At 44.9% G+C, this 26,590-nt stretch overlaps 1 protein-coding gene across 1 annotated transcript in view; it reads left to right on the plus strand.

The window, feature by feature from the left end:
* The window catches only part of LOC143960990 (adhesion G protein-coupled receptor E3-like), a 130,423-nt gene that overhangs the window by 66,503 nt on the left and 37,330 nt on the right, over positions 1-26,590 (plus strand). Inside the window, exons 10-12 of the mRNA XM_077470082.1 lie at positions 9,261-9,448; positions 9,568-9,732; positions 26,152-26,346. Coding sequence (XP_077326208.1) covers positions 9,261-9,448; positions 9,568-9,732; positions 26,152-26,346 — 548 coding nt within the window. The remainder of the gene's footprint in view (positions 1-9,260; positions 9,449-9,567; positions 9,733-26,151; positions 26,347-26,590) is intronic.

The following is a 26,590-nucleotide window of genomic DNA, read 5'->3' on the forward strand; positions in this document are numbered from 1 at the left end:
CTCATCCCTACTTCTGAGTAACGGACAGTTCATTCAGAAATTTCACTGCTAATTCCCATGGATGAACTTCCAACTTTCAGCAGGCTTTCATAACATGAAAAACAAAGAACAAACAAGACCATTGCGCAGATAGTATAATAAAGTGATCCCTATTTAGTTAGGGTGAACCTCACACACGCTTCCCCGCAGGATAGATCGCATATGAAATGATCAGTTGCATACAGTATAACGCTGGAATCTCCTCATACGCTGACAGTGTACACAAAACACTGCTGGTAACGTCACAGGCTCCTCCTCTCGACTAGTTGCGTCACTGGACACGTGACTTTTTCAAGAGTCACTACGTTTAACACTTTGACTAACCTACAAATCAACTTCATAAAATCAGAAGCTCTGAATATCTCCCTACAAATGAGACCCTAGTGCACTGTCAAACGAACTTTTTGTTCAGGTGGAATCGAGATTCGATCACCTATCTTGGACTCCCACTGACATCTCAGTTATCTGAACTATATACCAAAAATTATCTCCCAATCCTTTAACACTTTTCAGAATGACCTGAAGTCATGGTCGCCAGGCATCTTCTCATGGTTTGGGAGGGCGTCAATAATCAAAATGAACATCCTCCCAAGATTATTATAAAACTATCCCTATAAAATTGCCACAAGCCTCTTTTGCTTCATACCGCAGAACCTGTACAGAATTTCTGTGCAGCAAAGGGCGTCCAAGACTTAACTTCGAAAGATTAACCCTTTCATGACTAAGCCTATTTTTGACATTTGGTGTTTACAAGTTAAAATCCGTATTTTTTGCTAGAAAATTACTTGGAACCCCCACACAATATATATATATATATATATATATATAGCAGAGACCCTAGAGAATAAAATGGCGATTGTTGCAATATTTTAGCTCACATAGTGTTCTTGCAGTGGTGTTTTAAACTCAACTTTTTGGGAAAAGGGACACTTTCATGAATTTTTAAAAAACTAAACAGTAAAGTTAGACCAATTTTTTTGTATAATGTGAAAGATGATGTTACGCCAAGTAAAGAGATACCAAACATGTGACGCTTTATAATTGCATGCACTCATGGAATGACGACAAACTACAGTACCTAAAAATCTCCATAGGCAACACTTTAAAAAAAAATTCCGGTTACCAGGTTAGAGTTACAGAGGAGGTCCAGTGCTAGGATTATTGCTCTTGCTCTGCCGATCATGGCGATACCTCACACGTGTGATTTGAACACTGTTTACATATGCGGGAGCAACTTTCTTTTGTGTTTTCTTTGTTGCGCAAGCTCACGGCAATGGGGGAGCTTTAAAAAAAATTCTTATTTATTTAAAAATTAATAAATTGTTTTAAAAAAATAATTTTTTGATCACTTTTATTGCTGTCGCAAGGAATGTAAACATCCCTTGTGACAGTAATAGGTGGTGACAGGTACTCTTTAAGGAGGGATTGGGGGTCTAAAGGACCTCCAATCCCTCCTTTGCACTTCAAAGAATTCAGATCGCCATTTTCAGCGATTCTGAATACTATATATTTTTTTAAAACTGGAGCCATTGGCAGTTGAGTAAACGGGAAGTGACGTCATGACGTGGCTTCCGTGTTTACAATTAGGAGGCTGGAATGAAGCCGCTTACGGCTTCATTCCAGTCTGTCCCTAGCCGCCAGAAGCGGTGGATGTTCGATCAGGGAGCCCGGTAAGAGTGGTGGGAGGGGGGCGTCCCCTCCCGCTCCTCCGGTATAACAGCAGAGCAGCTTTTAACCGCATCAGTTGTTATATCCGGAAAGCCGATCTAGAGCCCGCTCTAAAAAACAGTACCTGCAGCTGTGGGCATCATCCCGGTATAACTGATTACGCACATCTGCATATGCTTGGCGGCAAGGGATTAACACTACCCAAATTAAAAGGTGGCATAGGTTTCCCAGATATTGCCAAATATTATTGGGCATGTCAATTGTCGAGCAAAATAGATTGGAATGTTCATACACAAACGAAAGCATGGACAAACGTCGAAAATGCATGCATACCAATACCAATACAGCAACTACCCTAGACCGCCCCAATGTATGTTTAACCAGGTTGCAAACAACACCCATTGATTACAAATCTTCCAGAAAACATGCCATAAATGCCAAATTTCCTCTTCACCGGGTCCACTAACCCCCACCCGTAACAACCCGGAATTCCCACCAGGCCTATCAGACTCATTCCTTTCAGATACCTGGCCCCATACTGATATGAGGGCAGAACACTTTTTCTCCAGGAATACTTTTATGACCCTACCCACATTGTCTACGCAGATGTCTGGACAATACTGCCCGTTCTGGATGTACTGCCAACTCCATAATTTCCTCACTCACCCCCAAACACGCTCCGAATATGCTAGACAACTCACACCTTTTGAAGTGCTTTGTACCAAAAAAGAACCGCAAAGACATTTTATTTTAGACATATATTCTATCCTATTCTCTGACCACAACCCCAAATCCAGTAAAGCAAACCGTGGTTGGGAAAGGGAACTCTTGATTAACCTCTCAGATGGAGAATGGGAAAATATCTATACTTATATCCACAGGGGATCAATCAATATACCTGCATAGGGAAATAGCTTCAAAGTCTTTTCTAGGTGGCACAAGACCCCCCTGAGCCCTTGTACACATGGTCGGATAATCTGTCGGATTGCGTCTTATCGGACCGTGTCGTCGGATAATCCGACTGTGTGTGGTATGCATCGGACTGATTCCGTCCGAATCTCCGTCCGACCCAATTTTCCAAAATGTTGGAAATATTTCCCGACCAACTGGGCCGGACTGACCTAATCCGATCATGTGTAGAGCATTTTCATCGGACCAAGTGCCACGCATGCTCAGATCAAATTCCTACATCAAAGCTATTGGCTGAACGTAGTACCATCGTAACGAAATTATGTCATCACGTTCTGAAAGATCGGATTGTTCGCCAACTTGGCCCAACCGTGTGTATGCAACAGTTTCGGACAAGTTCCGACGGACAAAATCCGACAGACAAAATCCGACGGATTTGGTTGTGGAAATCTCTGACCGTGTGTACAGGGGCTTAGACTATGCAATATCTTCCCTACTATTACCTCCAACTGCTGGAGATGCTCTGACGAAGACAGATCATTCCTCCACATATGGTGGTCATGTCCCTCATTCCAAAATTTCTGGAAAGAGGTCAACCGCCTCACTACTCTAATTACCACCTATCAAATAGAATTTACCCCAGCCCAAATACTGCTACACCACTCTGCCATCCCAATAAAAGATTATCAACACTCATTATCTTTACACCTCTTAAACGCTGCAAAAATGTGTATCCCAACTCTCTGGAAGTCCTCCAAACCCCCAAACCATTGCGGACAGAATCAGACGCATTAATAAATTGGTAGAAATGGAGGATTTAGTGCACCAAGCCAATGACACGCCAACCAAATTTAGGAAATCTTCGGTCTTGCTGGCATCACTTCCAAATGGCTGATGAATACTCCCAGCTACTGTCTCAGTGATACATGAGGGAACATGATGTCAGGTAAGAGAAGGAGGAAAACTCCACCCTTTTCTCCTTTCAGCTACCCCGCCACTTCTCCTTTCCTATCCCTTTACACACGCCTTACACTACAAGTCCAAATAATACATCTTTACATAGACTGAGATACTACTCAACCCCTTTTCCCTTGGCCTTTTATCCCCTCCTGTTTACTATATCCACGATCACACTTCTCTCCCGCGAGGAGCTTCTATATCCAAGGACCCCTCTCCCCTTCCACTCAACTGACCTAACAGGTTTTCCCCACCGACTCAATTGACCAACCTGAACACGGAATATTTCTACTAGATTTGCCTTTCACCTGTGGATTGCTAGTGGTCCGGTGACCGCAATCCCTCAGGAAATCAACTAATCTAGAGATATTAGGCAACTAACCAAAGACATCATCGCGTACCCAACCTATGACAGCAAACATTATTCTCCAAAATGGCAACCTGACTAGTGCACTCCCTATTACCGCCAAGGCTCCCTAAGACCTTTACACTTGACCAATACCAATATAGCGGAAATACTCTAAGAAGTACAGTGGCTCCCAGAGCAGTCAAGCACATTGTGATGTAATGATAGGGAAACTACAGCACGCTAACCAAATAGGGTAACCTTGATGATTATTAGACATGTGCATTCGTTTTCGTCCGAATGCATTTTCGTCCGAATTTCAGCTATTTTCGTTTTCGTTTTGACAAACGATAACGAAAGCACAAAATCCGAAAAACAAAAGATCCGACATAAATAAATGCTTTATTTTCGTTTTCATTGTTACAACAGTTCGATATAGAATAGGAGATTCGACATGACTCTGACAACAATCTGTGTCTATAGAACCTGTGGTCGAATGTGCTTAACCTTACCTCTATTAGTCCAAGATTATATAGAGAAAATATTCGACAGAGAAAAAAGATTTGACAGAGAGAAAAGATTCTGAAAGTTACTGTCCTAAAAAGTGTTTGGGGACCTGGGTCCTGCCCCAGGGGACATGTATCAATGCAAAAAAAAGTTTTAAAAACGGCTATTTTTTCGGGAGCAGTGATTTTAATAATGATTAAAGTGAAACAATAAAAGTGTAATATTCCCTTAAATTTCGTAGGGGGGGGTTGTCTATAGTATGCCTGTGAAGGGGCGCATGTTTCCCGTGCTTAGAATTGTCCCTGCACAAAGTGTCATTTATGCAGGAAAAAAAGTCCTTTAAAATCACTCGCAGCTATTATGAATTGTCGGCTCCGTAATACAGAGAACACTCATTGAAAGTCATTGATAAAAAAAAAAAAAAATAAAAATAAAAAAGCGTGGGGGTCCCCCAAATTCAATTACCAGGCCCTTCAGGTCTGGTATGGATATTAAGGGGAACCCTGCCTCAAATTTAAGAAAAAATTTGACGTGGGGTTCCCCCTAAATATCCATACCAGACCCTTCAGGTCTGGTATGGATATTAAGGGGAACCCCGCATCAAATTTAAAAAAAAATTGACGTGGGGTTCCCCCTAAAAATCCATACCAGACCCTTTATCCGAGCACGCAACCTGGCAGGCCGCAGGAAAAGAGGGGGGGACGAGAGAGCGGTCCCCCCTCCCTCCTGAACCGTACCAGGCCACATGCCCTCAACATTGGGAGGACGCTTTGGGGGTCTGTGACCCCTCAAAGCACCTTGTCCCCATGTTGATGAGGACAAGGGCCTCATCCCCACAACCCTGGCCGGTGGTTGTGGAGGTCTGCGGGCGGGGGGCTTATCAGAATCTGGAAGCCCCCTTTAACAAGGGGTCCCCCAGATCCCGCCCCCCCCCTGTTTGAAATGGTAAGGGGGTACAAAAGTACCCCTACCATTTCACAAAGAAAGTGTAAAAAATGGTTAAATAAAACAAACACACTTTTGAAAAATTCCTTTATTAAAAATAAAAAAATAAAAAAAAGATTCCAGCGGCGGTAATCCACTCTTGCTATCCAGCGACGGACGGTCATCTCTCCAGCGATGTCTCATCTCATCCAGCGCAGCGAATACATCCTTCTTCTGTCTCCTCCACGGAGACACTGCAGGCATTCCGGCGGCTGACGTTTCTTATATACGGAGGGCGGGGCCACCCGTCACCTGACCCCCCCCCCCCCTCTGACGCAAGGGGAAACCCGGGGTTCCCTGTGACGTATGGGTGACCCGCACCCCTCTGATGTAACACAGGCAGGTTTCCGTTACATCAGAGGGGGGCGGGGTCACCCATACGTCACGGGGAACCCCGGGTTTCCCCTTGCGTCAGAGGGGGGCGGGGTCAGGTGACGGGTGGCCCCGCCCTCCGTATATAAGAAACGTCAGCCGCCGGAATGCCTGCAGTGTCTCCGTGGAGGAGACAGAAGAAGGATGTATTCGCTGCGCTGGATGAGGTGAGACATCGCTGGAGAGATGACCGTCCGTTGCTGGATAGCAAGAGTGGATTACCGCCGCTGGAATCTTTTTTTAATTTTTTTATTTTTATTAAAGGAATTTTTCAAAAGTGTGTTTGTTTTATTTAACCATTTTTTACACTTTCTTTGTGAAATGGTAGGGGTACTTTTGTACCCCCTTACCATTTCAAACAGGGGGGGGCGGGATCTGGGGGTCCCCTTGTTAAAGGGGGCTTCCAGATTCTGATAAGCCCCCCGCCCGCAGACCTCCACAACCACCGGCCAGGGTTGAGGGGATGAGGCCCTTGTCCTCATCAACATGGGGACAAGGTGCTTTGAGGGGTCACGGACCCCCAAAGCATCCTCCCAATGTTGAGGGCATGTGGCCTGGTACGGTTCAGGGGGGAGGGGGGGCCGCTCTCTCGTCCCCCCCTCTTTTCCTGCGGCCTGCCAGGTTGCGTGCTCGGATAAAGGGTCTGGTATGGATTTTTAGGGGGAACCCCACGTCAATTTTTTTTTAAATTTGACGCGGGGTTCCCCTTAATATCCATACCAGACCTGAAGGGTCTGGTTATGGATATTTAGGGGGAACCCCACGTCAAATTTTTTCTTAAATTTGAGGCAGGGTTCCCCTTAATATCCATACCAGACCTGAAGGGCCTGGTAATTGAATTTGGGGGACCCCCACGCTTTTTTATTTATTTATTTATTTATTTTTTTATCAATGACTTTCAATGAGTGTTCTCTGTATTACGGAGCCGACAATTCATAATAGCTGCGAGTGATTTTAAAGGACTTTTTTTCCTGCATAAATGACACTTTGTGCTGGGACAGTTCTAAGCACGGGAAACATGCGCCCCTTCACAGGCATACTATAGACACCCCCCCCCCCTACGAAATTTAAAGGAATATTACACTTTTATTGTTTCACTTTAATCATTATTAAAATAACTGCTCCCGAAAAAATGGCCGTTTTTAAAACTTTTTTTTGCATTGATTCATGTCCCCTGGGGCAGGACCCGGGTCCCCAAACACTTTTTAGGACAGTAACTTGCAAATTAGCCTTTAAAATTAGCACTTTAGATTTTGAACGTTGGAGTCCCATAGACTTTAATAGTGTTCTAAAGTATGCTATATAGTTAGCTCCGTCGAATCTTCTTTATACATTCGACAGACACGATAAGCCTTCCAAGACAGATTAGACCGTAATTCATGTGGATTTTCGAACGAATGCAATTTTTGAACAAAAAACGAAATAAATAAAAACGAATTTCGGGAGTAACTAAATAAATTAAGTTTTCAGACGAAAACGAAATTCCGAAACAAAATATTTTACTCTGCACATGTCTAATGATTATATAACCACTTGGTTACTTTCAGGGCTAGGTGCCCCTGTTGTTCGTCTTTTGTTGTTTGTTTTTGCTTAATTCTTGTTACACCTTCCTAAGTTTAATATATTCTTCCCAATGATATTTCTGATAACTTGTAATAATGCATTGTACCACATATCCTATTGTACATTATATCCTTTGTCTACAATAAACATTGATTTTTTAAAAAAAAAAAGACAATCTGTAGCAAGACTTGAAAATTGCTGTTCACAGATGCTCTTTATCCAATTGACAGAGCCTGAGCTATTTTGCAAAGAAGAATGGTCAAAATGTCACTATCTAGATGTGCAAAGCTGGTAGAGACACCCCCAAAAAGACTTGCAGCTGTAATTGCAGCGAGAGTGGTTCTAAAAATTATTGACTCAGGGGGATGCCATACAAATGCAAGCCACACTTTTCACATATTTGTTGTAAAAAATGTTGAAAACCATTTATAATTTTCTGTTCACTTCACAATTATGTGTTGGTCTATCACATAAAATCCCAATAAAATACATTTTCGTTTTTGGTTCTTGTCCAGCAGCAAGACTGACCAGCCCCCCCCCCCCCCCCGCCCCCCCCACTTGCTGATTGGACAGTGAGGGGAAGCAGCACACTAATGGGGTCAGCCATCTGTTATATTCACCTGTTAGCATGCCAGCTCATATGCCTTGCTATAGAGCCTTACTGGTTCGGTTTTAGTGCGGTTTTCCCTTTACCAGGAACACTGTTGAAAATCTAAAAAATAAGGTTATTAGAAGCTAATATCATAACTGTTTCACTAACATAATTAAAAAAATGCTTTAATGAACTTATAACTGCATTATTTGTTTTAATCTGCTTTAGACACACAGGATCATCTCAGCTTAATCTGAGAACAAAATACTCAATGCTGTCATTAACAGCTAACCACACACACTGCAAAATGATTGTCAAAATATATACATTGCAAGCATATGACACTTTGTAAATGTAGCAGTGTAGTTGCCACTAGTAACAAATATCCACCAAATCACCTGCTGCCAGACCTTCATATATCACCTCAGAGACAATGAACAGTCATTTGCTTTGTTTTGTTTTTGTTTATTAGGGGGTATAACTTGGTTGGGAAAAGGGGTATATGGGATGCCTATAGATCAAATACTTTGCCATTATATTTATAGATTAGATGTTAGTTTAAACCTGAAGAAATGATGAGCATGTATAACAGCTACAGTCTCTTCCGGGCATCACCATGCAGACTATTGCTCCTCCTCTGCATAACTCCTACAGACTATTGCTCCCAGGACTTCCTTATCAATAATTGTGTAAAGACGAGGACGTCACCCATGACTGTGTAGAGATCCTTCCCTCCTGCACAAAACTTATAATGAAGCACATTAATTTCTTGTCACATCTTCTTCTATGTTCAATAGATCCCACTCTGCTAAGCCTCTTATGCTGACTCTGATTGGTTGCTGCTACTAGGCCAGAGGCCTGCAGTAGTCTGCCACCTCAGCTTATATAGGAGGCCTGCCCCCTGCCAATTCCAGTTGGAGATTGGTCAGTGCTCCCACATGAGCTGCCTGCCACTCGAGTCCTAGGCCCTGCCCCTCTTCCAGAACATTTTCCCTGGAAGCAGGGGAGCTGCCTCAGAACTAGAGCACAGGTGGTCACACCCACTGCTACACTAACCACTCCCTGCCCCCAGATCCATACCTCCCAACTGTCCCTGATTTGGAGGGACTGTCCCTGATTTGGAGCAATGTCCCTCTGTCCCTCATTCCTCCTCATTTGTCCCTCATTTTGGTCTGATCTATATAGATGTATATAAAATGCACTTTTTATCTATCAAAAAGTGTTTCCCAGTGCTAAACCTTTCATCTGATTTGAGTAAGTATTGTATATTGGTGGTAGAAATGGACAAAAGATTGTTTATACAACAAGTCTTTTTCTTCCTAGATGGTGCAGTTTTGATAGCCTACAAAGACCTTGCATCATACATAAATGGGGGTTTTATAGAAAACATAAGAGACCCTGAAGAGAATGATCTTGTTTCTATTAATTCGAGGGTGGTATCTGGAGCCATCACAGGCCATGCTCAAGAAGAATTCAGTGAGCCAGTGATTTTCAGTCTTGCCCAAATCAAGGTCAGTAGTAGTAGTCCATTTCACAACAATTCTCACCAGAGATTATTAACCTTGATGTGTGGTTCTCATTCATTGGCTCCCATCTTGATCTCTGAAATGTTTGACCATTTTTCTTTCAGCCTCAACTTCGCTTTTACAAGTTGCATTGTGCATTTTGGGACCCCAAAAATAATGGCTGGTCCGATGAAGGATGCAAAACTAGACAGTCTAATCAGACGCACACCACCTGTTCCTGCAGCCATCTCTCTAGCTTAGCGGTCATCATGGCTCCACAAGAACTTAAGGTAATAATGGTATTATCAAAAATAATAATTAAGTAGCGATAGCCCCAGGAGGGGCCACTGGAATTAGATGATTCTCACTTACCTGTTTGGAGGCTGGCAGGCCCAGATATTAGTTCCACATCACACCGACAAACCGACAGGCTCAGTCTAGGGGTGTCTTTTTGTAGTTTTATTGCAGTACTTGAACAGGAGACAGGGATGAGGGTGCAGGATACTCCAAAATTCAAGCAGGTACAGTGCCCTTCAACAGCAGCCTTTAATATTGTTTAGACGCCTAATCTTTTTGGAAGATTCTTCCAGAAAGAGGCAGCAGTAATCAACCACCAAGATTAGGGATAGACCTGACCAGACCTGAAAACTAAATTGCTGCCCAACTAAGTACAGCAGACCAAAGCACTAAATGTAACCAACCTATTGCAGGGTGCTACAACTACATTTCTTAATTAAACAGAAAATCATAAAAGTAGAAGATATTTTGTAAAAGGAAGTGTCTCGTGTACACCATATGGCCAATAGTATGTGGACACCCCTCTGAAATATATTTAGTTAGCAATTTGGTGCACAGGTGGGGAGTGGAGTTGGCTCCTACACTAACAAGTGAAAAGTTTTATATATTATATGATTTCCTTATCAATTCTCATTTTCTCATTTATACAATGTCTTCTAGAAGTGTTCTGATTTATGTAATGATTAACTAACAATATAATAATACAGTGGTGATCTGTACTAACTTGTGTTTGACATGGAGTGGAAAACAAAGGTTCCTTCACTTAGGCTGCCCATGGTTACCAAATGTCACAGAACCCCTTCGCACTCTGCTTGAGTGCTTCCATCACAACACTGCTTCCTCCAGTCTGGACCTTCAGATATCAGATATTACAGCCCATATATTGTAATAACCAGGCAAGACTACAAAACTCCAACATGGAATTCTTTATTGGACAAGAAATACAGGCTTTTACATTTGAGAAGAACATTCCCCCCTCCTGCTTAGTGATGGATGAACTTCCGACGGGATGTTTTGTGAACGCGAACCGTGAACATGACCAAAAGTTCGCAAGGGTTCGCAGTGGGCCCATTGACTTTAATGGCAGGCGAACCTTAAAAACCTCCAGGTCATATTTTCAGCCACAAAATACTTACTAGCTGTGCACACATAGTCCCACAACATGGACACTGACATAACAAAAGTATTAAGTGAATCTGGGTTCGACAACGACATGCATTCTTTTTTTATCTGTGAAATTTTGACAATTCAGGAGCCCATAAAGGCCATGGCGGAGAGGCAAGATCAGGGCAGCCTATGAAGGGGGTGCAGGAGATGATCAGTGCCACAGTCAGGGCAGCGCAGTCCTGTGCCAGTGTCCCAGTGTGCCAACCTGTGCTTGAGCCCCTCCCTCTGCCCGGCCCTTACCCTCACCTATGCAGGGCTCCACTGCGGTGGTCCGAAGGTGCCAGTCCAGTGCTGATCCTCAGCCATGGTGCTGGCACTGCCTGCTGATTGGCTTCTCCGCTGCTATCTCCCTCACTGTCTGAAACCAACACCATGATAGAGACCGAGCAATGACACCAGCACCACGGTAGAGACTGAGCACTGACACCAGCACTGACATAGAGAGCACTGACACCAGCACCATGATAGAGGGCACTGACACCAGCACCATGATAGAAAGCACTGACACCAGAACCGTGAGAGCACTGACACCAGCACTGTGATAGAGAGCACTGACACCAGCACCATGATAGAGAGCACTGAAACCAGCACCGTGAGAACACTGACACCAGCACCATGATAGAGAGCACTGAGACCACACCAGCACAGAGATAGAAAGCACTGACACCAGCACCGTGATAGAGAGCACTGACACCAGCACCGTGAGAGCACTGACACCAGTACCATGATAGAGACCACTGACACCAGCACCGTGATAGAGAGCACTGACACCAGCACCGTGAGAGCACTGACACCAGCACCATGATAGAGAGCACTGAGACTACACCAGCACAGAGATAGAGAGCACTGACACCAGCACAGTGATAGAGAGCACTGAAACCAACACCGTGATAGAGAGCACTGACACCAGCACCGTGATAGAGAGCACTGACACCAGCACCGAGATAGAGAGCACTGACACCAGCACCGTGATAGAGAGCACTGACACCAGCACCGGGATAGAGAGAGAGCACTGACACCAGTACCGTGATAGAGAGCACTGACACCACACCAGCACCGAGATAGAGAGCACTGACACCAGCACTGATACCAGCAACTCGCTGCGGGACCCAAAAATATGACACCGCTCAACTTCTTCAAACAGGAGGGTACGGGCATATAGTATGGTGTGCTTTTTTTGTACAAGTAAGTGAGCCAAAGGTAGAAAAAAAGTTCCGTGTGCTAGATTAAATAAATCATTTATAGAGTTATGCATATACATGGTCTACCGGTCACATGTGTTGAATTCCTCAGAGATCCATGCCTCATTCATTTTTATAAATGTGAGGTAGTCAACACTGTCGTGAGCTAGGCGAGTGCGCTTATCGGTCACGATCCCCCGTGCTGCGCTGAACGTCCTTTCAGAAAGGACACTGGATGAGGGGCAAGCCAACAGTTCTATTGCAAATTGGGCAAGCTCTGGCCAGAGGTCAAGCCTGCCCACTCAGTAGTCCAGGGGTTCATCACTTCTCAGAGTGTCCACATCAGCCGCTAACCCGATGTAGTCGGACACTTGATGGTCTAGGCGTTCCCTGATACTGGATCTGGATGAGACCTGTCGATGGGTCAGCTGAAAGAATGACCTCATATCAGAAGTCACCAACACATCTTCAAACCGCCCTCTTCTTGCAGGCGCTGTTGGATTGGTACCCGCAACTCTTTCTCTGGGAGTGTGAATTCCTCCTCAGCACACGCAAAAGCAGAATGCAGCATTTCTCTAAGCAAGGCCTGTAAGTGCTCCATTCTGACAGCCCTCTGTGATGGTGGTAACATTTCCACCATTTTGTGTTTGTACCGGGGGTCTAAGTACGTTGCCACCCAGTACTGGTCCTTGACCTTTATGCTTTTTATACGGGGGTCCCTGTTATAACACTGGAGCATGAAGACCCCCATTTGCACTAAACTGGAAGCGGTGTGGTGGCCTGGCTCCTGCTCATCATCCAGGATAATGTCGTCCTCCTCATTCTCCTCTCCCCATCCACGGACAACAACAGGGATCCCAGAAAGGTTTAAAGCATGCTCTTCTTGCTCCTCCTCATATGCCTCAGTACCATCCTCCTCTGACTCTTCTTCAGACTCCTGTTGTTGACTTGTCTCAGATAGAGTAGCCCCCCCTGGGAATTCTTCGAGCATTGCGACTTCCTCATCTTCCTGCTCCTGCTCCTCCACGGCTTGATCAATGACACAACGCAATGCACGCTCCATAAAGAAGGCATAAGGTACGATGTCACTGATGGCGCCATGACTACGACTGGCCAGTTTGGTGATCTCATCAAATGGCCACAGAAGTCTGCATGCATCACGCATGAGCAGCCACTGGCGTGGTGAAGAAAAAACAAGCTCGCAGAACCTGTTCTGCCGCAGAGTTCGTACAGGTAGTCGTTAACTGCACGTTTCTGCTGGAGCAGCCTATCAAGCATATAGAAAGTTAAGTTCCATCACGTCGGGAAATTGCAAATAAGACGTCAGACCAGCAGATTGTGTCGCCACTGAATGTTAGCAAGGCGAGCCATGGCCGTGTAAGATCTTCTGAAATGGGCCGAAATTTTCCTTGCCTGCCGCTAGATGTCCTGGACCCCAGGCTATTTGACAACGAATCGCTGCATGACCAAGTTTAAGACGTGTGCCATGCATGGCATGTGTGTAATTTTTCCCTGTTGCAATGCGCTAAGCAGATTGCCACTGTTGTCTCACACCACTTTACCAACTGTAAAATTGAGCGGTGTTAGCCACTGATCTGCCTGTGAACGCAAAGCTGAAAGGAGTGACAGTGTGGCTCTTGGCTTTCAGGCACCACAGACGCAGCACAGCATGGCAACGTCTCACCTGGCATGTCGAAAAGGTTCTGGGGATCTTGGGCAGCGCAGCGGAAGAGATGCTAGCAGTGGAAAAGGAGGAGTCAGCTGAGGAGGAGAGGGAGGATGGAGTAGGAGGAGGAGAAGAAGAGGCAGGCCTGCATGCAATCCGTGGCGGTAAAACCAAATCTACACGGGTGCCACAGGTTACATGCTTGACAGCCGCCAGAAGGTTTACCCAGTGGGCAGTAAAATTTATATACCTTCCCTGCCCGTGTTTGGTAGACCACATGTCTGTGGTCAGATGTATCTTGGCACCGACACTGTATGCCAGAGATACATTCACTTGCCGCTGAACATGGCCATATAGCTCTGGAATGCCCTTCTGTGAGAAATACTTCCTTCCTGGGACCTTCCATTGTGGTGTTCCAATGGCCACACATTTTTGAAAGGCTTCCGAGTCCACCAGTTTATATGGCAGTAGTTGGCGGGCTATCAGTTCTTGCAAGCCAGAGGTTAACCGTTGGGCAAGAGGGTTTTCCGGCATCATTATTTTTTTACGCTCGAACATTTGGCCCACCGAAGCCTTCCTTTTTCCAGAAAAACATGAGGACGGCATGATGGAAGGTGGAGTGGAGGACAATTGTGAGGAGAGAGGAGAAGGAGAAGTAGAAGACGAGGCTGGATGGTGAGAGCCTGGAGTGTGGCTTTGTGGATTCCGTTGCTCTCACTGGGCTCGGTGATGGCAGCTCATGTGCCTTCGTAAGGCGATCGTCCCTAGGTAAAAGTTGGGCTTACCGCGACTTATGTGTCGACTGCAAAGGCTGTAGATGGCAACACTATTGTCAGCAGTGGACACGTTAAAAAAAGCCCACACTGCAGAGCCATGTGCCGGCTTCCAAGGAGCGCCAGATGTGACCGTATATGGTTGATGCCTCGCTCCTGATACATTAGCAGTCTGGTTTGTCCCTCCTGTGCAATCTAAGTTCTGCCTGCTTCTCCTCCCTATCTGCTGGTCCATATCTCCCTCTGAACTCCCCTCCTCTTACTCTCTTGTGGGCACCCACGTGACATCACTAGACACGTCATCATTGACATCACCTTCCCCACCGCTATAATTAGAGACAGGGGTTAAGTCCTGGGGAAAAAAGTGTGGGAACTCCCACCCAAGATCCACTCCCCCACTAAAAAAAATAAAAATAAAAATGATATATATATGTACGAACGCTTCAAAAGTGGTATTTTTCATCCAGTTTCCGTATTGTGTGTATATGAACCTTAACTGTTAGTACATAAAAAAACAATCTTCAATAAACATAAATACGGTAATTCTGAATAATCAGCATTCATTCAATTGTGCTTCCATGCAAATGTGAATATGATGTTCTGATCTTTACTGGGGAATTTTATTTTGTATATAGAGTGTTTATGTGGTGAGTTTACACTTTTCATTGGACAGAGTTTGGATAACACAGGGTTAAACGGAAAGGTCATAAATTAACTGTATATTATTTGGACAGAATGCTTGGGGAGATAGTGATTCCTGCTTAGGAGATGTATGTTAGCTTGGGGGGCTGCAAACTCTGCAGGGCAACAACACACACTCGCTTCTATTCCAACCCTTCACATATTTCCACATAAACTTCCCTCCTGACATTAAACATTGCCAGGTATTGTGCTCAGCTTACCACCCCAAACTGATGTTCCTCCCTCAGCTCACCTCTCTCCCTGCATGTCTTCTGAATAGCTGTTCTACCCGTCAGCTAGACCTAGACCTGATCTACCCATCAGATAGCTGTGATTGACAGGTAGATTGAAGCGGAAGCTGTCATGGAAACTGCCTACTGGCAATCCTTGAATGGTCAGGTGTGCGCACTTACTTTTGTGAGCTGTGTCAGCAGCTGCTGGTGTAGCACCTGCCACACAGCTCGCATACTTCAAAGTCTTGCAGGACAGACTGCAAGAAGACTGCTGAGTGGCGGTTGTTGCTACCTCCTCTTCCTGATCCAATGCCAAGAGTGGCTGCGCATCGGCAATGTCTTGTGATGGATCAGAAAATAATTCCTGTGACTCAAGCAGAGGGTATATGGTGTTGGTGGTGGTGTTGGTGGTAGTGTCTTTGGGGGTGCACACAGCAGAGAGTGAAGAAGAGGGTGCAGATCGAGAGGATGAGGAGAGTGCGGAAGAGTAAGGCTGAGTGAGCCACTCAAGTCTGGTGCGTCCTTTGACGTAATTGAACGCACCTTCTGCAATTTGCCACTTTGGCTCAAGCCTGTTGCTCCTGCCCTACCCCTACCACCCCTGCGGAAGGGCCTGCCTCTTCCTCTGCCTGTCATTTTTTAAATGACCCTGTGACAAAAGTCTCTAGAGAAGTGCAGTATATGTGGAAGAAGGTATATAACACCCCGCTTCAATCTGTCATTTTGGGGGGGCCACTGGTCTATCACACCAGTTATAATACTTTTTTCTAATTGCGTTTGTCACTCTGTAGTATCGCTGCAGAACCACTCAGCAGTCACAATTCTGCACAGTGGAAATGCACTATACTATGCTTTCTGTATTTGCAAGTATTTTATACGTGTATTACACCCCTATATACAGTACACCTATACCAGTCCTTAAAAGGACCTTTGTGGACCTAATAGTAGCTAGCTAGTAACTAGTGAATTGCAGACTGTCCCTGCTCCAAACACCAAACTGTCCCTCCCTACACTGAGAAACGACAGCTGCAGAATCGGTCAGCAGCACAGCAGTGCAGTGCACTATAATATGCTTTCTATATTTGAAAGAAAGTATATTATACATGTACAACCCTTAAAAGGACCATTGTGGACCTAGTAGCTAGTGATTTGCAGACTGTTCCTGCTCTAAACACTAAACTGTCCCTCAGTCCCTACACTGATAAACGACAGCTGCAGAATCGGTCAGCACTCAGCAGCACAGCAGTCAGCAGTGCACTATAATATACTTTCTATATTTGAAAGAAAGTATATTATACGTGTACAACCCTATATGCTGTAAACCTATAACAGTCCTTAAAAGGACCATTGTGGACCTAGTAGCTAGTGATTTGCAGACTGTCCCTGCTCCAAACACCAAACTGTCCCTCAGTCCCTACACTGATAAAAGACAGCTGCAGAATCGGTCAGCACTCAGCAGCACAGCAGTCAGCAGTGCACCATAATATACTTTCTATATTTGAAAGAAAGTATATTATAAGTGTATTACAACCCTATACACTATACACCTATACCAGTCCTTAAAAGGACTTTTGTGGACCTAATAGTAATAGCTAGTGATTAAACTGACTGTCCCTGTTCCACACCGCATCCTTTCCCTACACTGACAAAAGACAGAATGTAAAATGGCCGCCAGATCAGGTCTATTTATAAGGTAGGGGGTATGTCCAATTGTCCATGTGCTGAAATGTCTCAATTGGCTGTCCTTTACCCCACGATGTATATGTCATGGGTCAAAGTTCTTCACAATGTCAACGCATATGTCCGCCTCACGAACAGTGGCAGAAGTCTGCTGGTTTGGCGAATCGCGAACAAGCAAAATTCACCACGAACCGACCGCTGGGCGAACCGCAAGGCCATCTCTACTCCTGATCAAATGACTCTAACAATACAACAGTAACCAGAAACATAAATTAACATGAGCTAATTAAGTAATCATTTAACCAGCCTATGTTACTCAGAGACCTGACCTTTCAGGGCAGACTTGCCATCTTTTATCTCAGAAGGCACAACACACATTATCATAACTATAAACACAGAACACCTTTACACAATAGCAGGAGTTCCCAGAATTAGCACAATGTCCAGCTCCAGAGGCCAAGGTGACCAGCTCTTTCAATTAACATGTATAGTTCAGAATCAAACAAACCAAGAATAGCCATTGTATATTTCCTGGGAGATATTTTGTATAAATATTACTGTTCCATTTTAAGTAATCCAAGTAACATCCTTAGCATCCATTATTTTCTTGAGTACCCTGTGCCCCTAATAGAAACAGGGTAACTTAGACATAAGAAGTGCATGGGGAGCTAAAGCAAAGGTTTCCCAACCTCTCCAAGGGATTCTGGGTTGTACCAGCCCCCCGCACAAAGTGACTCCTATCACACTGAGTTTGTTAAAATAATGCTAGTTTATGAATTCATGAATTATAATACAGGACAATTTCTGTGTCAAATCAATATAGAGGGAATTTTCCATGTCCCCACAATGGTGATCTTGGCTGCCAGCAGTATAAAATAAACCAAACGCTGCACAGGGCATGGTAGTCCTACCGGAATATCATTTAGTAAAGCTATAGAAGGCTGCTTCTGCGATTGCTATACCCGTTGCTTTACGAATCATGGAAAAGACTCTACTCTGATAATTTCTCATCCAAGGACACTCCCACCAGATGTGGAGCATGGTGCCTCATAAAGATGTGGATGAGTACATCCCGGCTAGGGGAGTAGGGACCAGTCAGAACTTTTATTCCAGCCTGTATCAAAGAGACATACCAGGTCTCCGGTTTCAGGGAAAAATAAAGATCCCTTCCCCAAGCCAGCATGTACAGATGTTTCAAATGTGCAAGGATGCATAAACCATATAGATACCACCCCTGAAGCCCAGATCCTTAGTACACCACTGTTCATAAGATGTTAAGGATAGGGGCTATGTTGAGGATCAGAGGGTCCCTAAAAAATTAGCAATTTAGAAAAAAAAAAAAAAACATTCAGAGGGGGACATCTCTAAAGTGTCAGTACAATGAGGCAAGGTGAGAGGACCTCTATGTGTGTAAAAGTGCTCTATACGATATAGACCCTTGCCCGTCCACCATTTAAAAGCTTTAATGTCCATACCTGGAGGGAAAGCTGGACTATGAAACAGATGATCTAAGGGAGTAAAGTCAAATACTAGCGCTGGATTGTTATGTACACGCAATCCCAAAGTGAAAAGGAATGAGATAATGTAGGCGCCATAATGGAAGGTCTAGCTTTTGGAGGATGCCACAAAAGTCAAGATGTAGGACAAAATAATCTGTCTTTCCATAGATACCCAGTCAGGGTGTTCACACCACGAATAGATCACCGACAACTGCATTCTTTGAGCCACTTTATAGAATGCCCAGAGATCCGGGACACCCAGCTCTCCTTTAGATTTTGGTGTGTAAAAGGTAGTACGGGGCAGCCTATGGCCTTTAAGGCCTCAAAATAAGCTTAAGAGTTTTGTATTGAAAGAGTTTTAAATCAGATCTATTAATTAGGGGCTGGCAGGGAACGGAACAAATCAAGTCGTTTAGGTAGCAAGGTCATTTGGACCACAAATATTCTCCCGAGAATATTCTCCCGAGGTGCATAGTCCACTTCGAAAAAAGGTCATCTAGACTGCGAAAAAAGGGGACATAACCGTGTATAAAAATGAAAAGGACGCAGTGAGAGGTGAGAGAAACTCCCAGGTACAGTCTCTATTGCAATGGCGAAAACCCTGATGAGTGCCTCATGCGATCTCAGTGGGATCAGAATGATAACCTACCAACTTAACCTTGGATGAGAGTACAAGAGTCCCATAAATTCAGAACCCTAAACATGTATGTCCAGGAGATCAAATTAAAGGCCTTCTGCAGATCTAAAGATAACAGTCCTTCTTGAGGAGTCCCCCTTGCCCAAATGGCTTGCATAAGTAAAATAACATCAATGGCCCTCCTGATCTGATCCGGTCCCTGTCTGCCAGGGATGAAGCCAACCTGGTCCTTTAGCATGTAATGCTAAAAGAGGGACGATAACCATTTAGCTAGTGTAATGTTGGGGTGATTAAGCACAATTGGTAGATGCACGTTTTAGTCTACATCAGGCAGGCATTTTATGGTTAAGAGCCTGGTAGCCCACGTTTATTATAAGAAAACAAAATATTTAGTTCATCCAGTAATCCCACGCAGGGGTTTAAATTCATTCAGCACACAAATGAACATACCAAGCCACCTGGCTTTCAATTGTCAACAGTTCCTCTGCTTGCTCCCAACAGATTTGTCAACTCTTTCCAGCCCCCTGGACTCACCGGCTTCCTTAGTCTTCCTGACTCTCAAGGTTGTCAGCCTTTCCCAGTCCCTTACACGGACTACAGTCTCCCACAGGGCAAACCACTCTTCAGCCAGCAGCAAGCTGTTCACACTCCTCCACCTTCCACACCAACAGCCCTTCATTTATATGGCTTATATGCAGCTGGGCACACACCCTGCTCGTTAACATCAAGACCCAGACACAGGGCTGGAGATATGCAAACTGTGTCTGCGTCTCGTTTTCCTCCAATTTCATAGGGACAGAGCCTTGCTCTGTCACATATCCCCCCCCTTTGTTTCGATCCGGAGGGAGGAACACCAGCACCCATCATGATGGTTGGGACACCTCTGTGCTGGCTGTCAGCCACGTAGGCCCAACCTTTTTTCCGGGTGCGCTTCCAGGAACATTCCCCCCTGGATCTTAACAGGTTCCTATATTTTCCTATACTCAGCCTTCCTCTTCTTTTGGGGTCCCTGGGCTTATTCACTTTTCTTGGGGGAACTCTGCCTTCCTTGAGCCCTCCTTTCAACTTACAAATACCCATTTTACCCTTCACCATCGGTATTTCAGGTTTAAAACAGTTTCTCTTGGTACCCACTGCAACCAAATCATTGTTTACAGAACGAACTCTTAACAGATCACAGCTTTCCAATTCAGTGTTTGTTAGAAGAAGACCTGAGGAGGGACTACATCCGACGGGACCATAGCACAGCTCCATCTCACCCGTTGTCCAACACTCCATGGGTACCTGTTCTAACAAACTACCCTGACCTAAGCATAAACCATTTTTTTCAGGTATACACATTACATTGTTATGGCAACCAATATTAACACTTTCTTCCACAGTGTCTCCAGGCACCTTAACTTGTACCTCTGGGCCAGTGACAGAAAGCATCTCTGCTACTGCTGAGTCCATTCTGGGCCCTTCCTTCTCATGAGGCCTAGCGGGTAAGGCAGTATCTGCGCCCTCTACTGACCACTGCTCCGCCACACCTCGGACCACACCAGCAGAGATGTTTCTAGTCATCACATCAGACGGAGAGACCTCTGATATCTCAAGCAGTTCTCTCGCGTGCCTTCCATACCAATCAATAACTCGAAGTACGCTCACAGAGAATCTGGAGATCCTGTGCCAAATGGGTAACCATTGGTCCCACCAATTCCACTGTTGGTCAAGGTTTCCCAGCACTGCCTGTACCACTTGGCTCCACCCATTGGTGCTACGCAGCACCACCTGGTCCAACTGCGGTGGAGATACCCAAGTATACAGTAAGTTCATCTTTACCAACTCTAGCATTTCTAGTAAGGTTTCTGTCATCTCTAAACATCCCATGTCTAAACAACAGAACTTTCTAGGGTCTTTTACCCTGTCCAAGACATGGAGGGGCTCAGCGACTGCAGGTTGAGAGGGTGAGACATTTGAAGAGACCTCATCCTCCTTGGAGGTACCCATCATCACAGCTTGTTGCTCCCCTGGAGAGCTGTCAGACACATGTCTCACACTTATCCCTTCTGCACCAGTGTTGGTGAGCCTCTGCAGGTCATTACAAGTCACACTATCACTTTGATACTCAATATCATTTAGCTGTGGAGCTGTGGACAACACATCTGCGATGCCAGTGCCCTGAACTGTTTCTTCAGAGGGGAGGGCATCAACCTTTGCAGGGACCAGGACGCCCTCAACCACCGGCGGCTCTGCGATCCCCCTGTCTGGCATAGCAGTTGTGTCCACACCCTTGTTACTCAAGCTAGCCCTATCCAGCATGGCTAGCAATTGTTTGGCCCAGCTGTCCCAGTCCATTGTGGTTCCACCATGGGCGTTCCACAGTGTTGCATCACCTGCTGTAGAAAGCCGCACAGAAACATGGGATTCATTAGCTTTAACTGCACATTCCTCACTTCTATATACATCATTTTGTAACACCATACTTTTATCAACGTTGCATTGGGGTGATGCTTCATCACCTAAAGCTTGGTGCAGCACACCATTCTGAACACCTTTTTCTGGTGGTACTACAGACACATCCAGCTTTGTATACTCAGCTTTTGCAGGCTGAATTAACCCCTTGCCCACTGGGCTACACGTAGGGTTGTGGGGCTGCGCCCACACTCTCTCACTGTGTGAATTAGTCCCCCCTTGTTCCACCAGCATAGCACCAGAGCCATCCTGGACAGCCTCTGACTCCAACACATGGAGACCCCATGAGACTTCCATGGACAATCCTGTGCCTCTGCCTGTCATGGGAGATCTCCTACTCTCATCACTGGTAGTGAACACATTACCAACCTCACTCTCAGATATGACATTACAAGAAATACATGTTTCAATGTCATTACACTCACAACGTTTAGCAATAGTATCACTTTTGTTAGTACGATCATTAGCATTCTCATTACATGTAGACACAACTGCTGTTTTTGTGGGTTGTTTATGAGCCACCATAACCTCTGAGCGCCTCTTCACAGCACCTGCTCTCTGTAAAGGGGCACTTTTGCCTATTTGGGCAGCTCCATAGCTGACCTGGGAAACTCTCTGCTCTAACACTGCAAGCTCCTTGGAAGTTTCCCTGGGCAACCCTGCAGCAGCTGTCACTAGGGAACATGGTACCAGCAATGTTTTGGTCACCCCTAGCTCAATTTTCCCAGCCATCTGCTGGATCATAGCAGGCATATGCAGAGTCCCCATGTCCTTTTCAGTCTTTAGCCCTGCGTCTAGTTGGGCTTTACGCTGCGCCTCCCCACTGCTCTGGGTAGCACAATGCAGAAAGTCTATGTCCATTTGTACTGCGGATCTCCCCACTGGACATACTCCCACTTCACTGGATTCAGCATCATAAACTGAAACAGTCTTACCAGTTCCTGCAGCTGGTGTCATAGCCTTCACTTGAGTGCGTTGTCTCACTGGTGTGGTGTCTCCATAGGCTGACTCCCCCATGTGGCCCTGGAGCAAAACTGCAGCCTTTCTGGACCCACTGACGCCCCCTGTAGGTAACACAAGATCCTTGTTGCTAGGGGTAACTGCAGACTTGCGCTCCAAAGCTGGTTGGCTATACCTCATGCAGGATTCAGGCTGATATACTCTCCTTTCTGGACTGACCCCTTTGCCTAAGCGGCCATGACAGAAAACCTTACGTTTCTCTGGATTTCCAATTCCTAGGACTTCCGGCGACACTTCTCCCATCCTGGAGCATTGCTGGCGGCCCATGATACGATGGAACTCTCCTCTAAGAAGGATTTCCTCTTTAAACTTGCGATAGTCATCCTGGCCCCCATCCATCAAATGGTAAACCGACCGGAACTCTATCCGCAATAAGGTTTGCAGCAGTTTTGGCCACCGGTCCCTAGGCCATTTTCTCTTTACAGCAACTTTTTCAAATCTTACAAGGAAGTCTCCCACCTCCTCTGTAGGCAGCATGGGTTGCACATAGTCAGAGGCCAAGATCTCAGCCCCTTGCAGTGCATCCGACTCTTTGCGATTCCGCTGGAACCATTCATTCGCTGTCTCACATGTCACTGGCCCCTTTTTACTGGTCCCACAAGGTGGAGACATCTTCTCAGGCCATGCTGAGCTCACTTCTTGGCATCTCCTCCATGACTGGCTCTCACTCGTTGCCATTGGATACCACTTCTGAGGACACAGCTGATCACAATCATTAGTAGATGAGCTCCAGAATTCATCAACCTCCCATCCAGCTTGGTTATTCCACAAACATTCCTGTGACAAGGGGCAATGGGCAACAGCATGTCCCCACTCACTACAACTAATGCAGCGCAGAGGCCTCCTTGCGTCATGCTGTGGCACCTTTGGGCTCAGGCTGCCAGGAACAACATCCTCTTTCACTTCTCCTTTAACTCGGGGTGACATGATCAATTTACCCCAGATCACAGCGATGTCAGACTCAGACAAATTCTCTGGTGTGGCTGGGGCATGTGGTGAAATACCCTCTAGCCACAATAGCCGCTCTCTGGCTTTAGCAAGGATTGCTTCCTTTTTTTTCTTTGACCGTCCCATCCTTGCAATCACATGCACACAGCAGCTTGTAACAGTTCTCAGCAAAGAAGGAGAGAAAAAAAAAAAAAATCTGATGTTTGATTCTTCCTTCACAGGTACACAACCCGCATGCAACACAGTCCATCAAATAAACGTATATGCAATGCTGTTCGCCTGGCTGCCACACACAGCTAGCAGTAGTTCCTGATGCGACTCACCATGGAGCAAGGACCCGGATTCCACCGTCTACATGCCCGCATTCGAACACCACTTGTAATGTTGGGGTGATTAAGCACAATTGGTAGATGCACGTTTTAGTCTACATCAGGCAGGCATTTTATGGTTAAGGGCCTGGTAGCCCACGTTTATTATAAGAAAACAAAATATTTAGTTCATCCAGTAATCCCACGCAGGGGTTTAAATTCATTCAGCACACAAATGAACATACCAAGCCACCTGGCTTTCAATTGTCAACAGTTCCTCTGCTTGCTCCCAACAGATTTGTCAACTCTTTCCAGCCCCCTGGACTCACCGGCTTCCTTAGTCTTCCTGACTCTCAAGGTTGTCAGCCTTTCCCAGTCCCTTACACGGACTACAGTCTCCCACAGGGCAAACCACTCTTCAGCCAGCAGCAAGCTGTTCACACTCCTCCACCTTCCACACCAACAGCCCTTCATTTTATATGGCTTATATGCAGCTGGGCACACACCCTGCTCGTTAACATCAAGACCCAGACACAGGGCTGGAGATATGCAAACTGTGTCTGCGTCTCGTTTTCCTCCAATTTCATAGGGACAGAGCCTCGCTCTGTCACACTAGCATCAACGTTTTTGATCATTAGATGTAAGAGAAATAGGGCAATATATTCCCCACATATTTGGGGACCCTTATTTGATTTTGACACAGCTGAAATATGAGCCATATGAGAAGGTGGGTCCAGGGGAGCACTAACGCAGGCATGTCCCCTACCCAGACCCGCTGAATAACGTACTAGAGCCACCTTGCCACTGTATAATGGTGTTTTGCGGTCAGAAAGTGGTTAAGAGAGAGCAGATGGGGAGGGGGTGTCAAAAAACTGGTGTAAACAAGGCTTTAGAGGGGATTGCACATTACTCTGTGGAGATTTTCTTTTTGTAGGATATATGTGTAATTTATTATGTATATATATTTATTTATTCTTGAATGTACATGCATACACCGTTGACAAGTTAATTTACACATGTATCACTGCCCCCTTGGGGGTTGCTTAGAATTGCATGTTCATTTGTGCCACCTTGACCCTGTGAACTGATAGAAGTCAAAAGACTGCTCTATACTGCTGATGAGAAAGGGTATTTAGCCGTTTATATTTACTAAAATGATTGATTTGCCATGTTCTTTGTACTATGGGAGACCAGATTTACAGTAGTAAATGCAGGATCCTGGGTTTAGTAACACTGTAACAGCAAGATGAAAAGTATTTGGTTTTAGAAACCCCTCCAGCTTTAGTTTTAGTTTAATGGTACTAATCTGTAGCCAAAGGACAGTTTAGTTGCTAAATTGAAAAGTATTATGGAAGGGTCTAGAACAGGGTTTCTGAACCAGGGTTCCGTGGAACGCTAGGGTTCCTCCAGAGGTTGCTAGGGGTTCCTTGAGAAATTAGAATTTCTGCCTCTCAGATAAGTTCCCACTGACACCATTGATCTTTTTAGCTATCTGTAAGGGGATAATTTTTCTCAGTGACCGCAAGTGTAAGGGGCATGCTTACCACTGACCATCACACTAATGTATCATGAGTTGTAGACTTAGTGATTTTTAGCAGGGGTTCCCTGAGACTGGAAAGTTATTTGAAGGGTTCCTCTGTGTTGAAAAGGTTGAAAAAGGCTGGTCTAGAATATAATATACATTATTGAATGCATGGAAGACACTTAGGTTCATATTATAGATTGGGCATACTGTATATGCCGGATGGGTGGACCATCCACATGCTTGCTATGACAGAAAAGGACTGAGTATTTTGAATGGGCCTTCGAATGCTTCTGATTATTTTGCACTGGATTTTGTCATCTGTTTTGGGATCCAATAAATTCTTCTCTCTGAAACAACTAAGTTTCTCATGAAATTAATTTGGATTGAAAAGGTTTGCATTTTTTTACCTGTCTGTGCACTCTTGTTTCCATAAAACTAATTTCTAGTTTCTCTTGGACAGCAAATTAAAGGAATTTCCACAAACTAGTAGTTGTCTTAACCATTTCCCACTTTGTCCAAAATTTTAAATAAAAAAAATAAAAAAGGTTTTGCCTTTACGCACACTTTTGCTGCTCTGTATAAGTACCTCCTGTTTTCATTTTCTCTTTTTTTAATACCTTTATGGTCTGTTCTTTTACAGGATGATTTCATTCTCACAGTTATTACCTATATTGGACTAAATGTGTCCCTTGTCTGCCTTCTACTTTCTATTCTCACCTTCGTCCTTTGTCGGTCTCTAAGAAGCGCTCACACCTCCGTCCTGACAGCAATTTGCGGATGTCTCTTCCTGGCACAGCTTCTTGTTCTGGTGGGTCTTGTTCAAACCCAGAATGAGGTAAGGTCTAATTCAGTTTTTTTCTTCAGAATTTTCATCTCTTTGTCTACAATAAACATGCAACAACTTTCTAAAGGTAAAAAAACTGCGCTTATAAATTTTTCGTTAGATAAATAAACACAAAATATGAAAGAAAAATCCAAACAATGATATAAGCGCAACTCTACTCTGTGATATAGGCACAGTAAACATAAACATATATGGAAACAGTCGCTCTAACAATTGACAATTATTATTGTAGCAA

The sequence above is a fragment of the Lithobates pipiens genome, unplaced genomic scaffold (genome assembly GCF_037356315.1).
Source record: "Lithobates pipiens isolate NorthernLeopardFrog02 unplaced genomic scaffold, aLitPip1_a1.2 Scaffold_8, whole genome shotgun sequence".
In the NCBI taxonomy this organism is placed as follows: domain Eukaryota; kingdom Metazoa; phylum Chordata; class Amphibia; order Anura; family Ranidae; genus Lithobates; species Lithobates pipiens.